The sequence below is a fragment of the Hoplias malabaricus genome, chromosome 1, assembly GCF_029633855.1.
Source record: "Hoplias malabaricus isolate fHopMal1 chromosome 1, fHopMal1.hap1, whole genome shotgun sequence".
NCBI lineage: Eukaryota > Metazoa > Chordata > Actinopteri > Characiformes > Erythrinidae > Hoplias > Hoplias malabaricus.
The window spans coordinates 22,177,306-22,193,380 of NC_089800.1; the positions used below are offsets into that span (position 1 = coordinate 22,177,306).

Genomic DNA, 16,075 nt, shown 5'->3' on the forward strand with positions numbered 1-16,075 from the left:
ACACACACACACGTAATGAACAACTGTAAGTTCTAGGAAATCAAATGGTAGATTCTCTACATAATTCTACATAGGGGCCACTCAGAAATATGGAGAATTTAAACTGTAAGTACCAGGAAAGTACTCTATAAACACTGCATGTTACACAATGTACACAGAAAATACACTGTAAACTTACACTCTTAAACATGGGCTGTATATAATATACCTGTTTTAGTCATGGGTGCCCAAATGAGGGGAAGTGCTGTATGGAACATGAATTGGTTTATTAAGGAATCACAAAGAACTATGAATGTTTATCTGATATAGAAAAGATATAATAGAGCTCTGAAAGGAGACAATCAGTGAACCAATCAATTAAATTTGTTGGGATTTCTTGGATTGTAAAAAGCAAAAAATGTAACCAACTTGTAAAACTGAAATTTTCACAATATTTTATTTAAAAATATAAATAATAGTTATGGCAGTGTGGTTCGTGCACAGTTCTCTGTGACCTGATGACCATTGGACATGTGAGATCCTCAGGTCATATTTTCTCCATCATTCCGAATGGGATTTCCTGGTGAGGCGACCTGACCCCACTTCTTCACTTTGGTTACGGGTTCGTACACACATTTCTGGCACTCATTTGTATCAGTGAGTAGATATTTACTTAGGGCATTTAACATTAACATGAGCTGTCAGCACCTTAAACAACATGCCTCTAACATCTATAAACATCTGAATATATGGACAGTAGACAATAAGGAGCCAGGGACTACAGACACACGTGCACTTGTCTGAATGGGACAATTCATATTTAAGCCACTGCAAGAAGTAAAATCTAAGCAAGTAGAATTTACTTGAATCTAGTCTAAATATCTAATGTAACTTATTTGGAAATAGTCATACGAATATAATAAGATTAGTCAACTTATTTCTAACTTATTTTTTACCTGTTTTAAATCATTTTATCTACAGAAAGTGTCTTTTTCCATCGGCAGATATTTTTTCTTAATTCAAGAAATAACATAAAATGATGCTTAAAAAAAGCAAATATCTGCCACTGGAATAAGACACTTTCTGTAGATTCCATCCATCCATTATCTGTAACCGCTTATCCAATTTAGGGTCGCGGGGGGTCCAGAGCCTACCTGGAATCATCGGGCGCAAGGCGGGACTTTCTGTAGATTAAATTATTTAAAACAGGTAAAAATAAGTTAGAAATAAGTTGAATAATCTTATTATATTCTTATGACTATTTCCAAATGAATAACACTAGATATTTAGACTAGATGTAAGTACATTTTTCATTGTTTGCAGTGAGTAAGTGGTGGACTTTATTATATACAACAGATTGTGTATAGTTCTGTGGTTAACAAAGTATTTTTTGCTGAAAACCTTTGGCCATACTATTATACACATCCTGAGCTGTGAGCATTAAGTAACTGGGTCATACTTCAAAAAAAAGCATCCTTTGATGTAGACAGTGGAATATAAAGCAATAGTGTACATTTACCAGAAACAATAATTCTCTCCTTACCTCAAATGCGCTGAGGTTCCTGGTCTTTACCCCGGGTTGAAAGTCCCTCCTAATTGTGTACTAAGGTGCACATAATGTTTTTGCTTCCCCCTGCTTCCTCTCCTTATGCATCAATAAATCTGCCCTGCCTCTCCATACCCTCCACCCCTCCCGCCCATGCCACTCTGTCATATTTATTAGCCTATAAAGTCTGGCCTTTGAGCTGCTGTAAAACATTGTTTTTCCTAACCTTTGGAATCTCACTCCTAGTGCAAGCCCATAGTATCACAATTTCTGTCCAAGAATGACTTTGAAACACGGCTAAAGGGCCTAGTGACTGACATGGAACACAGTAGTGGCTCGCTGCTGTTGTGCTGTAGGGTTAAATATAATACCGACGGACATCTGTGTTCTTCTCAGTCCAGAAGAAAGGCATGTTTGAAAGACTAAATTTAGGAATTGTCTCCACACAAACTCCTGTGTCAGCCACAGACTTTATTTGGTATTTAAAAGCACAAAATGCAGCCATACATTACAGCTGCACAAATATGTATTTATAATAACTTTTCTCTAATAAACACAGCATTGTCTAATGTACACAGCACTGTACCGGACTGCGTCATTCAAGATCCAGCATAAACGGTGCTTAATGCTTAATTGTAAATACATACTCTATTTTAAAACTGACCTGTATATCTACTACTCTCAGATTAATCACAGGTAATGTGTGAGGCAGCGCAGACACATGAAAGCAAAGTGTCTCCAGTGAGATCAAATGTTTGCTTGTGCAGAACAGCAGGGCGTTTGTAGATAAATGTGAAGTCGATACACAGACAATGTAGGATACAGTCGCTACATGTAAAATAAATGAGAAAGTGGATGACTGTTTGATGGCACTATGGTGAGGTCACCATAAGGTCACAGGTCCTTAGAACGCAGGCACGGAGCTGGGCAGTGTTGTAGATGACTTTTAGAAAACAGCGGTGTGGCGCCCCGCTGTGGTACAAAGGTGAAACAGTTTCTCTGCTCATGTTGAACTGGGCACTGCAGTTGTCAGATTGTCGGTAGAGAGGCGTGTACACACCATTTAACTGCATCTTAAAAGGTTTCCCCTAAGTAATGTACTTCATAAGTCTTTAAAATGGCTTCTGCACCCAGAAAACAACTAATTTATGAGACAGTTTCTTTGCCTCCTGTTCAAATTCCTTTTTTGAAGCGGAAGTACCCATGCGTTACAGAGACTCTATAGACACAGTTTAGCACAAACATTAAACTAAACGAGGCAATACTGCAAGAAAATATCTTCTTTATACCGCTCCCCGTTGAGAATGTGTTAATACATTATCAGATCAGGACAGGACAGGGGAGTTTGTGTATAGTGCAGTATTTAAATATAAACGTCAACATTTCATTCTCGAATAGTGCTACTACCTACCTACATCCTGAACCCACCTACATACATTTACAGAACACACACACACACGCACACGCACACGCACGCACACGCACACACACACACACACATTTGATTTCCTGCACTAGTGAGACATTACACTGACTGTCATTTCATCACTTCATAGAGACTTATCCTATCCGTAACCTGTGACCGTACCCTGATTTTAAAACATGTAATCACCTAAAATATAATAATTAACATAAGGTTCCCCCACAACGTACGTAAAACCTTGTACAGACACTTACACTCTCTCGCCTATGTATGCATGTGTATATATATATATTCAGATATGCTTTAAAATATCTGCATAATGTGTGATATGTCTGTATATAAATTGCATGATTAACAATGTGAAAACAGTAGATAGACGTATAAAAAAAGTGTGACCACGCCATTGATAACAACAAATAAATAACAAATAAATTAAACAAAGACTAAACATGGAACTCTTAAACTGAATGCAAGAGCTCAGCTGGGGAGGAGCACTATCAGTGAGAACACTCTGCAAGTAGTGGCTAGTTTCTCTACAACAACTTACTTTGAACAAACTGTTGCAAGAAGGGCACAGACGGAAAAGACAGATACAGTTACTGGTCACATGACAGGACTACAGGTTTATATACAAAACACTGGCATGTCCCCATCCATGCTCTTTCTTTTCTTTCACAACAGCCACCGACTGGAATCAGCCTCAGCATCATGGTCTCCATCGCGGGAGTGTGGCTCAGTCACGGCTGTGAATTCCTAGAAATTGGTGGAGGCAAAGAGAGATGATTAATAAAGTTAATACAGTTTAAAATCACGTCTAGTTCACTATTAATATCATTCTCATTATATTCACCCATTCATTTATTCACTTTTATTATAACATTTTCCTTACCTTGATGCATCTCAGTTCTCAGCTTTTGGGGTTTCTTTGGCTTTATTAAGAAAACAAACAACAACAAAAAGAAACATAAACAACAATGAAAATGAGATATTGTCTGCAGTGGTAGGACGGCATTGGCATCTGGGCTGGAAACAATATTAGTAATAACTATTTGAATATCACATTGTGTCAGGTTTCCACCTCCTTTTCTTTGTTTTGGTTCTTTATGTTTGTCCTGTTCTCCTCCTCTTCCGAAGTTAGAATGTTAACCTAGTGTTCCTGTATCTTGGAATAGGGAAACAGAGTGGAGCTGAGGCTCCTCCATGTCGAGAGGAGCCAGTTGAGGTGGTTCGGGCGTCGTCCCCATGCAGCAGCTGGTGGATATCTGACTGGACTGATTCAGCACAGACCTTTACTAAAGACCTCTATTAACTTTATAGATTCTAAGGCTGATTCTTCCTGCACTTTTAGATGATAACGCAGTTATTTATAATATGTTTGACCAGAGGTAGATGGGTCCCTTGGGTCCCTTTGAGGCAGAACTTTCTTGCCACTTTCAACATTGGCTTGTTCACTCAGGGACATTCGTTTCGATTTTGTTTTAATTCTCAGTCTCAGTAAAGTTCCTCTGTGACAGCATCAGGTTTTAAAAAGCACTGCACAAATAACCTGACTTTGGAGGAGGTGCTAGTAATGTAACATTATTTACTACAAAAAAAGACACAAAAAATAAACGGTGGTGGTCTATGAGGCAATTCATTTCTTCACTCGGGGAAGGAGGAGAATTCTTTTCACTTATTTTACTAATGGCCATGTTTCTATTGCACCTCTGGCTGTACTGCTCTGCCATGGTTTCCTGTGGTACAGCTTTATTCCGTCTATATCCCAATGTGTTAACCACATGTGCTTTCTGAGAACATGCATGAGCCATGAGGGTGGATGGAATGGATGCGGAGGACGGCAGGCTTCATGTACAGATTGTATTGTAACCTTACCCTTGGCCACCATCACGTTTTCTGCTTGAGCTTCCTCATCACCTGGAGCTCTAGAAAAAATATGCATGAAGATTAAATGAACCCTAACTCATTAAGACGATAAATCATTTTCCTAAAATATTAATTAATATAACTATTGTGCCATTAACGTTGTTACAGTTTTGCAGGACACATGTGAACAGAGTCTCTGCTGTGATGCCAGAGTCCCTTAAGGTTCAGAGGCAATCAAGTTGCTCAGTGATGTGTGAGCGAGTCTCATTTCTTCTTGCTTATAACCTTATTCATTTTAATTTTGGGAAATTGATGTAGCAGTGTGCCTTCGCCAATGAGTTACACTTGATTTTCAGATAAACCTCTAACTACAAAGACAAAAGGTTTCCTTTTCTATATCTGCCATATCAAATCTAACCCTAACCCTAGCCCTAACCCTACGTACAAAATTACCTCCTCCAGGTTGAAGCTGTTAGAACTAGGGATTAGTTTACAACATGACTCCAAGCAGCTAACGTTAACCCTGTTCTAATTCAGATCAACCCATGCATCGCTGACAAAACATTAGTGCACGTTTAATACTGTTCTCTAGACCAGAGCAGCAGACCAGTGTATTTATTAGCTGATATAATCCTTCTCCTGAAATCACTGCCGTCCTAACGTTGCCTACTCCTTACTTTCAAGCTTCAAACCTGTTTTCCTGATTTTTGACACAATGGCCATTTTTCATTAGGTTCAATAGCAACTGTCATAAACATATTAACTGTGGTTCATCTGTGATTGCAGCCTCCCACTATTCCATCCATCAGTGGAAAGAGAGTATCATGTATCAATAAAATGTATTTTAACAGTAAATATTCTGTGATCCTTGTTTGGTTGATGGTTGTTTTTTTCCCTAAAATTGTTTTCTCCTTTCATTATTTTAACAAAATTATAAAAAATTTTGCAGGCTGCATTCTTCCTATATTTTCATCAAATATAAAATAAATAATTTAGTGACAATGTTCATTCTCATCTGTCCATAAATAACCTTGTAGAACCTGTTCATTCATTCGTTCATTTATTAACTGTTAGTGACAAGCTACAATTATAATTAGATGAGTACAGAGTATATCAGCTTTTTATTTGAAGAAGACACCTTTCACAAAAAGGAGGATTTGTCTCAACCAGCAGCAATAGGCTGGGGCTCATGGGCTCGGCTGATCCTCGCAAATTCTCAGTTTCTGTTCATCAAATAGCGCTATAGGGAAGAGAATTCAAAAATGGCTTAAGGCAGGTTTAACCAATGAATTTACTTGCAAGGCTTGAAAGATCACATGACGGTTTTTGTGCTTCTGTATTGTATATACAGGGGTTAGACAATAAAACTGAAACACCTGTCGTTTTAGTGTGGGAGGTTTCATGGCTAAATTGGAGCAGACTGGTGGCCAATCTTCATTAATTGCACATTGCACCAGTAAGACCATGTGCATCCAATGGTTCAAACATTGTGTCCTGAAGGCGGTGCCGTGTATCAGGACGACAATGCACCAATACACACAGCAAGACTGGTGAAAGACTGGTTTGATTGATGAACATGAAAGTGAGTTGAAGGTCTCCCATGGCACAGTCACCAGATCTAAATATTATTGAGCTACTTTGGGGTGTTTTGGAGGAGCGAGTCAGGAAACGTTTTCCTCCACCAGCATCACGTAGTGACCTGGTCACTATCCTGCAAGAAGAATGGCTTAAAATCCCTCTGACCACTGTGCAGGACTTGTATATATCATTCCCAAGACGAAGCGACGCTGTATTGGCCGCAAAACGAGGCCCTACACCATACTAATAAATTATTGTGGCCTAAAACCAGGTGTTTCAGTTTCATTGTCCAACCCCTGTATATAATTTTTTTTTGTTACTTCTTTACGATCTGAATCAAGGCTATGAACCAAAACATGGTGATGTAATGGGAAAACAAATAACTTATTCATAGCAGAAAAATAGAGGAACTAAGCTATATTTCACTTGTAATTGAGCAGAGTTTTCTAGAGACAATAACATTTGATAATAACGTTTGAGATTTCTAGAGCCCTATAAAAGCTAACAATGCTTACTCTTCTTGTTTACATGAGCCTAGCTAAAAATGTGCATAGTAATGCCTATTTAAAAAACACAAAACATTCTAAACACAAGCCGTTTGATCAGTTCCTCTCTTCCGTTCTTCCCTGTATAGCACTATTTGATTAGTATATTCTACACCAGGGGTGGACAACCCAAAGCTCACGAGCCACACTTAGCTCTTTTCCTGTAAAACTCTGGCTCTTCCTTTCATAACAAAACATATAGCTGTTGGGTCCGTGTACATTTGGGCTCAAGGGCATAGAATTAAGTGGGTAAACATCCCTAACAATATCCAATGACTACCGAACTGTCCCTAGTAATAATATTATACAAAAATTACAATTTGACGGTCTGTCAGTGTTTATTCAGTATGTTTAATGTGATTGTTGTGTTTCACTATTTGCATAAATACATTATTTGTGGCTCCTGGTAGTAATGTGCTTGTTTTCTGGCTCTTTGTGTCTGACAGTTTGGCCACCCCTGTTCTACACAGAGTACACTTCTGCACATTCACTGAATCATTTTATCATGAACTGTAAAGATGCCAAAAGTTTCATTCATTCATTCATTCATTCATTATCTGTAACCGCTTATCCATTTCAGGGTCGCGGTGGGTCCAGAGCCTACCTGGAATCATTGGGTGCAAGGCGGGAATACACCCTGGAGAGGGCACCAGTCCTTCACAGGGCAACACAAACACACACATTCACTCACAGACACTTTTGAGTTGCCAATCCACCTACCAACATGTGTTTTTGGACTGTGGGAGGAAACCGGAGCACCCGGAGGAAACGCACACGGACACGGGGAGAACACATCAACTACTCACAGACAGTCACCCGGAGCGGGAAACGAACCCACAACCTCCAGGCCCCTGGAGCTGTGTGACTGTGACACTACCTGCTGCGCCACTGTGCCGCCCTTTCATGAGAGTGCTTTCATTAATTAATACATGTAGGTTCACAAAATAATGCTGGACCAATTGAAGCAAACATACTATGTAAATACTGTTTCAACAGAAACATGCACAAAATCAGCTGGGAGTTACCTCTGGGGTTTCTGATTAAAACTACAGCGGCATTTCCGGCCTAAAGACAACATAAAGACACACAGGTTTTTAGAACATGACAAGACACAACTCAGCAGCTTTATGAACGGTAAGAAACATGACAGTGTAGTAGGTGAATAAGAAATGTAGTAAGTGTATGTCTTACTGAGTATGAGGAGGACACCCAGAGCAAAGAGGACCACTGCAAATGCCAGACCTCCAATCCTCAAACTTTCATAGTCTGTGATGGGGGATAAAGTTCAAATGAGTTTCTATTCTGTTAAGTTTTAGATTTGAAATGTGAAAACGTACATTGTAATTGTACATTCTCAAATATCTTCACATTATTTGTGAACGTGGTCAGTTCTGGGTTAGATATTAATGTCAGTCTGTAGCTTTGGCAGAGCGTTTCATTTAAAATAATACGTATGTAACACACAGGTGAGTATTAACACCACTTACCATACTCAAATGGATCTGATTTTTTTTCCTTTCCATCTGAAGAGGTAAAAAGGTACATAATAATTCAAATATTTATAAGTGAACACCTCCATGTGGTGACAACAGAGATCTGGTGTGAATCATGGAGAGCAAAAAAGAAACTACAACTGATTCACTGTGCACTGTAAAATGTAAAAAGCCACACTGTGACTCAGGTGTTGCATTGTAATGTTTTTTTTTAAATATAGAGACTGCTTAAATACACATGGTCTCAAATGATATACTTGTTCACATATGTTACAATGACACAGCTGACATGCATTTAACCCCTGCAGATACCCAAATGAGTTTGTAATGGTGTGGGTGGTTTTACTCTGTCTAACATAGAAGTGTGTATGGCACAAGACAATGCAGTTAACCTTTCAGAATTCCTCACGTGCAATACATGTAACAGTTAAACAGTAATGGTACCAGGTCTCTTACCTTGTGCAGTGGCATCGGATGCAGCTTTGTTTGAAGATAATTGAAGATATGTTAATTTACCACAATTATAGCACTTTAGCAATGTCCACACAACCTTGCCACATCTGGCACATTTATTTGCAAATTTCCATAGCTTTGAGTCCATTAAAATAATTAAAAAATAAATTATTTGGCATACAAATAGTTAAGCATTTGAAGAAATCTAGGTATATCTTGTCATTCTGGAACCACACCCCCATACTTAAAATATTAATTAATTCATTCATTCATTGTCTGTAGCCCTTATCCAGTTCAGGGCGGCGGAGGGTCCAGAGCCTACCCGGAATCACTGGACGCAAGGCAGGAACACACCCTGGAGGGGGTGCCAGTCCTTCACAGGGCGACACACACTCACACATTCACTCAAACCTACAGACACTTTTGAGTCGCCAATCCACCTACTAATCCTCCTTGCGCCCAGTGATTCCAGGTAGGCTTCGGACCCACCGCAACCCTGAACTGGATAAGACAATGAATGAATGAATGTTTCACTACAAAACCTTTAATGAATGGTTTAGTACCATGGCTCTCTGATGTAAATGAGAATATTGACACATGTGCACATCTTTTACTTCCAAGCTCCACTGGAATTTATTTACACATTCATACAAAACTGCAGCTGTATGTATGAAAAATAAAAATAAAAAAAAGCTCCTTTACCTTGCCCCACTTTGGAAACCACTGGTTTAGTAAATGTTTTTGTTTGTTTTTTGCATGTTATTTAAATGTGGTTGTTGGTGAACATACATTTCTTTATATGCCTAGGGTATGTGAGAAAAAAGTTCCTGCTATGTCTCATGTACTTCTGTATTAATTAAATACCCCTCTGAACAAAAGGCAGTTGTCAGATTCATGCTTTTTAAAGATAGTTTGGTTCATTCGCTAGTGCTAGTGCACAGGGCTTAATTTGTAGGCATGAAAGTAGTTCACAGTGATTGCACATGGGCTGGCAGCTGTATGTGTCCTAGTTGTGTGTGGAGAGAGATGTTTCCCTGTGGAGAACTGGATTTAAACAGATGGACTAATTTCCTGGATGAATTTTGAGGGGAAAACGTTGTGGGGAAAGAACAGGACCATACACAATCATAATAAATTAAAGACAACCAAATACAGGTAAATGAATACAGAAGACAGGCATATGACCAAACAAATGACTCACACATATATAGACATGTCCCTAGGCTGAAGATCATGAAAGGTCCTGGTGGAAATGCTTTAGCTGAGTTCAAGCTGTATGTAATGTGTGTGTATTTAGTGTCCTGCTCTAATATTTGTCCTCTGTGTATTCATTCATTCTTAATATACAGTACCAGTCAAATGTTTGGACACATCTCCTCATCAGTGATTGGTGGAACAGAGCTAGTCACTGTATAGAACTGTGCACCAGCCCCTAACTCTGCACAACCCCAGTTACAGTCTCAGACACATTAAGAAGAGAGCGGTTCTACAGATTAACTCTCGACGAGTTATTTTTTACAACGTAGAAAAAAAAATAAAAAAAACAAAGTAAAACCATTAAATGAGATGATGTGCCCACACTTTTGACTGGTGCTGTACATTCACACCATGTGGAAAATGGCCCAAAAACAAAGGAAACCCTCCCTGAGTGGGTGTGTCCAAACATTTGACTGGTGTTGTATGTCAGTTGGTCCAGAGTAAAGGGGGGGCACTTACCAGCTACATAAACAAGGAGTGAACAGAAGAAGAGGACTGTTTCCATGGCAACTGCGTAGAGAGAGTGAGAGAGAGAGAGAGAGAGAGAGAGAGAGAGAGAGAGAGTAACATAATTCATACATTTATTCATACATTCATCGGCAGTAACCACTGATTCCGTTCAGGGTTGTGGTGGGTCTGGAACCTATCTAGAATCACTGAGTGCAAAGCAGGAACACACACTTTCATTTACACACTCACATTTTGTGTTTTTGGAATGTGGGAGGAATCTGGAGCACCCATAGAAAACTCGCTCAGGGAGAATACACCAAATGCCTCACAGACATTGTCCTGATGTGAGGCTTGAACCCACCCCAAGTCTTTTTCTCTTACCATAAAATTTAACAGGATCTGTGACTTATTGTGTTCCACAAGTGAACTGCTTAGGTCCAATTTTCTTTTCTATTTTTTTTTAACAATTTATCATATATTGTCAGAATGAAGTGGTGATATATGTCGATGAGATAACTGTTCTGTGCATTACAAACTTTAGTGGAGTTGAGCGATAATCCACAAATTAAGATTCAAACAATTATTAACTGGATAAGATTAAATAAATTACTATTAAATCTACTGTAAAAATGCTATTGCAGAATCTAATAAGTTTAAATTGCGTATAGATGGGATAACACTTGAGCAAGTCATTAAAATTATTCATTCATTCATACATATGTACGGAATTATTCATTTCAAGGTCGCAGTGAGTCCACAGCCTACATGGGTACACTGGGAGCAGGGCAGGACCACAGTTTGGACAGGGTGCCCGTCCATTGCACAGGTAAGACACACCAAACACAGGTAGAACACAGGCAGGCAGACACAGGCAGAAAACACCAAACTCCTCACAGATGTGGGTCTTGAACCCACAACCCCAGGACCCTGGAGCCACCCTTAGACCAAATTAAAAAATATTAATGTGCAATTATTTGTCATTGTACAACATAAAGTGAAATGTGTCCCATGTAACCCATCTGTGGCAGAAAACACACACACTAGTGCACTAGGGGCTGTGAACACACACCCAGAGCGACGGGCAGCCATCCCTGGCACCCGGGGAGCAGTTGTGGGTTCGGTGCCTTGCTCAAGGGCCCCTCAGCTGTGGATTGAGCAGGAGGACAGTGCTGTTCCTTCACTCCCACTGCCCCTAATTTGACTGCTGCTTGTGGGAATCGAACCAACGACCTTTCAGCCCTATGTCCTCCCACATTACTGGGAGTTCAATTAAATAATTTATTACCTTGGTCTGATCATATCTAGGATGGCACGGTGGCGCAGCAGGTAGTGTCGCAGTCACACAGCTCCAAGGACCTTAAGGTTGTGGGTTTGAGTCCCACGCCGGGTGACTGTCTGTGAGGAGTGTGGTGTGTTCTCTCTGTGTCTGCATGGGTTTCCTCCGGGTGACTGTCTGCGAGGAGTGTGGTGTGTTCTACCCTTTGTCTGCGTGGGTTTCCTCCGGGTGACTGTCTGCGAGGAGTGTGGTGTGTTCTACCCTTTGTCTGCGTGGGTTTCCTCCGGGTGACTGTCTGCGAGGAGTGTGGTGTGTTCTACCCTTTGTCTGCGTGGGTTTCCTCCGGGTGACTGTCTGCGAGGAGTGTGGTGTGTTCTCTCTGGGTCTGAGTGGGTTTCCTCCCATGCTCCAAAAACACACATTGGTAGGTGGATTGGCGACTCAAAAAAGGTGTCCATAGGTGTGAGTGTGTGTGTTGCCCTGTGAAGGACTGGCGCCCCCTCCAGGGTGTATGATATGAATGAATGATCATATCTATCATATTGATCTTCACAGGGCGACACACACTCCCAAAATTACACTCACACCTATGGACACTTTTGAGTCACCCCACTGTTTAATAGACTGTTTAATAGACTAATACTCCAACCATCTCCCTTCATATTAAACCAAACAAACCCTACTTTATCCTCCAGCTACAGACCACTATCACTCATATCACTTATGAACACAGACACACAAATTAAAAACAAAGCTCTAGCAAACAGAATGGAAACCGTTATCCACAGATTAATACATCATTATTGAACAGGTTCCACCAACATGCACAGGATGCTGAATATAATCGATAATACCACTCATCAAAAGGCTCCAACAACACATCACCCTAGATGCAGAAAATGCTTTAGATAGAGTCAATTGGAAATTTTTATTCATCACATTACATAGATTTAGATTTGGAGAATCATTTATTAGGCCACAGTTAAACAGGTTAATATCACAACCTTTCACATTACACTGAGGCACTAGGCAAGAATGTCCACTATTCTTTACTATCCCCTTTACTAGTAAATCTCTTTACTATCTTCAGTAAACCACTAGCAGCAGCAATATGTCAAAACATTAATATAAAAGGAATACACACGTAATATGGAACATAAACTAAGTCGATTTACTTTTTTTCTTAAAAGAACCATTCACGTCAATAACAGAAACCATTAAATCTATTGAAAGTTACTGAAAAATATCTAATAATCCTATCAACTGGACTGAATCCACATTCCTACCTTTAAATGAGAACAAAATTTATGATACAGTTAGAACACAACCTATTCCCCTGAGCACTGATCACATGATATATCTGGGTATGAAAGTCTCCCCCTAGTCGTCAGAATAATCCAAACCTAACTTTAGCCGACTTCAGTGATGACCTCCATATGGTGGTCTAGAAGAACCAAATTTTTGCTATTGTTTTCTTACAAATCAACTTCAGTATAAACTAAGGTGGATAAAACCCAGCACGTCAGATAGATGATGGACAGACATTGAACAAACATTATGCAAAATATTCAAATAACAGACTTACCATTTATCAGTCAATCAGTAAAAAAACATCCATGCTGTAACCTGCTTTTTAAGGTGTTCACAATGGGTGGCTGGTCTTTTAGTGTTGCTGCCGTGCCTCTCTCGCTCTTAGATTATCTCCCTCTCTTTCTGTGTTTAAATCTCAACTAAAATCCTGCCTTTTCTCTACTTTCTTTCACTCTCTATAAAATTTTCCAGACGCTTTTGAGTCTCCAATCCAGTCTCTGTTTTTGGAGCGTAGGAGGAAACAGGAGCACCCGGAAGAAACCCATGCAGACACAGGGAGAACACACCACACTCCTTACAGACAGTCACCCGGAGGAAACCCATGCAGACACAGGGAGAATACACCACACTCCTCATAGACAGTCACCCAGAGTAAACCCACGCAGACAGAGGGAGAACACACCACACTCCTCACAGAGGGTCACCCGGAGGAAACCCATGCAGACACAGGGGGAACACTCCACACTCCTCACAGACAGTCACCCGAAGGAAACCCACGCAGACACAGGGGGAACACACCACACTCCTCACAGACAGTCACCCGGAGGAAACCCACGCAGACACAGGGGGAACACACCACACTCCTCAAAGTCACCCAGAGCTAATGTGCGGCCAAACATATAGGTTATGTCTATAAATTCTTAAGCAAAATTTGTTCTAAATGCTTCACATTTAGGTATTAAGTGTAATTTTATCCGGAGCGGGACTCGAACCCACAACCTCTAGGACCCTGGAGCTGTGACAGAGACACTACCTGCTGCTCCACGGTGATGTCCAGGATGCATCATATTTATTCAATTACATAAGTAATCAGTGGCACCTCCTACAATTATGTGTATTTTATGTCGACACCCAACATACATAAATAACTGAGTGTCAGAAACATAAATATGACAAATCTGTTCCACCACATGCAAAAAGCAAAGATTGTAGTGTCATACCTTCTGCTAATGCTGAGAGCGTTTAAATGGAGCTGTGATTATCAGCAGCACCTTCTGGCACTAAAGCCATAACACCTATGACTAGATGCACTAACACAAGCACAGTAAGCGTTATGCTATTCACAATTCCAGAAAAACGACACATTTAACCGATGCCCACTTTATCTTTGGACTTGGAAAGAAAAACAGAGTCTCTCTAAACTAAATCTGTTACAGTGCTGTGTGCTCTCTGCATCATTGTATGGACAGAAGATACATATTAAACGTATTGCTGACTAACCCTCTGTAAACATATTTAGTATGGTGAAATCTCCTTGTGTTTGGGCTTAATGATGTTTGACATTGCTCTGACACAGATTCAGGTAGCATCAAGAGTGTTAACAGAGATACTAGGACAGGCTGTTGTTATTAGCTGATAAAATGCTGATGATAGATGAACAGTTTGACAGTGATGATATGTAACATATCTATGGAGCCAATGTGGTTCTCGATAAAATGTAAATATACTATTTGTAAAAAAACAATACAAATACAAAACACCAATATCTAACAAACACAGTGTGCTTTACTAATATTAATAAAAAATTGCAATCAAATTAAGTTTATTTTTCATTATTTCCATTACATGATTTATCCTGAGCTTCAAATGTCTGAATCGTGTGGCTTTTACGCGGTTTCACCGGGTACACAATTGGGTGGAGGTTTGCAATCAAATTCAAACTGACTGTAATAGTTCAAGGGCGACATGGTGGCGCAGCAGGTAGTGCCTCTGTCACACAGTCTGTGAGGAGTGTGGTGTGTTCTCTCTGTGTCTGTGTGGGTTTCCTCCGGGTGACTGTGTGTGAGGAGTGTGGTGTTCTCCCTGTGTCTGCGTGGGTTTCCTTTGGGTGACTGTCTGTGAGGAGCATGGTGTGTTCTCCCTGTGTCTCCGTGGGTTTCCTCCGGGTGACTGTCTGTGAGGAGTGTGGTGTGTTCTCTCTGTGTCTGCGTGGGTTTCCTCCGGGTGACTGTCTGTGAGCGGTGTGGTGTTCTCCCTGTGTCTGCGTGGGTTTGCTCCAGTGACTGTCTATGAAGAGTGTGGTGTGTTCTCTCTGTGTCTGTGTGGGTTTCCTCCGGGTGACTGTTTGTGAGGAGTGTGGTGTGTTTTCTCTGTGTCTGCGTGGGTTTCCTCCGGGTGACTGTCTGTGAAGAGTGTGGTGTGTTCTCTCTGTGTCTGTGTGGGTTTCCTCCGGGTGACTGTCTGTGAGGAGTGTGGTGTGTTCTCTCTGTGTCTGCGAGGGTTTCCTCCGGGTGACTGTCTGTGAAGAGTGTGGTGTGTTCTCTCTGTGTCTGCGTGGGTTTCCTCTGGGTGACTGTCTGTGAAGAGTGTGGTGTGTTCTCCCTGTGTCTGTGTGGGTTTCCTCCGGGTGACTGTCTGTGAGGGGTGTAGTGTTCTCCGTGTCTGCGTGGGTTTCCTCCGAGTGACTGTCTGTGAGGGGTGTGGTGTTCTCCCTGTGTCTGTGTGGGTTTCCTCTGGGTGACTGTCTGTGAGGGGTGTGGTGTTCTCCCTGTGTCTGCGTGGGTTTCCTCCGGGTGCTCCGGTTTCCTCCCACGCTCCAAAAACACACGTTGGTAGGTGTGTCACCCTCTGAAGGACTGGCATCCCCTCCAGGGTGTGTTCCTGCCTTGCGCCCAATGATTC

General features: G+C 40.9%; 1 protein-coding gene across 1 annotated transcript in view; it reads right to left on the minus strand.

Moving 5' to 3' along the window:
- Positions 1-468: 468 nt before the first annotated feature.
- fxyd6 (FXYD domain containing ion transport regulator 6) overlaps positions 469-16,075 on the minus strand; it is an 18,246-nt gene continuing 2,639 nt past the window's right edge. The window contains exons 2-9 of the mRNA XM_066659945.1: positions 10,597-10,647; positions 8,884-8,907; positions 8,422-8,457; positions 8,126-8,200; positions 7,960-7,999; positions 4,821-4,870; positions 3,838-3,877; positions 469-3,701 (exon numbers count right to left, since the gene is read on the minus strand). Coding sequence (XP_066516042.1) covers positions 3,849-3,877; positions 4,821-4,870; positions 7,960-7,999; positions 8,126-8,200; positions 8,422-8,457; positions 8,884-8,907; positions 10,597-10,642 — 300 coding nt within the window. The 5' untranslated portion in view covers positions 10,643-10,647 and the 3' untranslated portion in view covers positions 469-3,701; positions 3,838-3,848. The remainder of the gene's footprint in view (positions 3,702-3,837; positions 3,878-4,820; positions 4,871-7,959; positions 8,000-8,125; positions 8,201-8,421; positions 8,458-8,883; positions 8,908-10,596; positions 10,648-16,075) is intronic.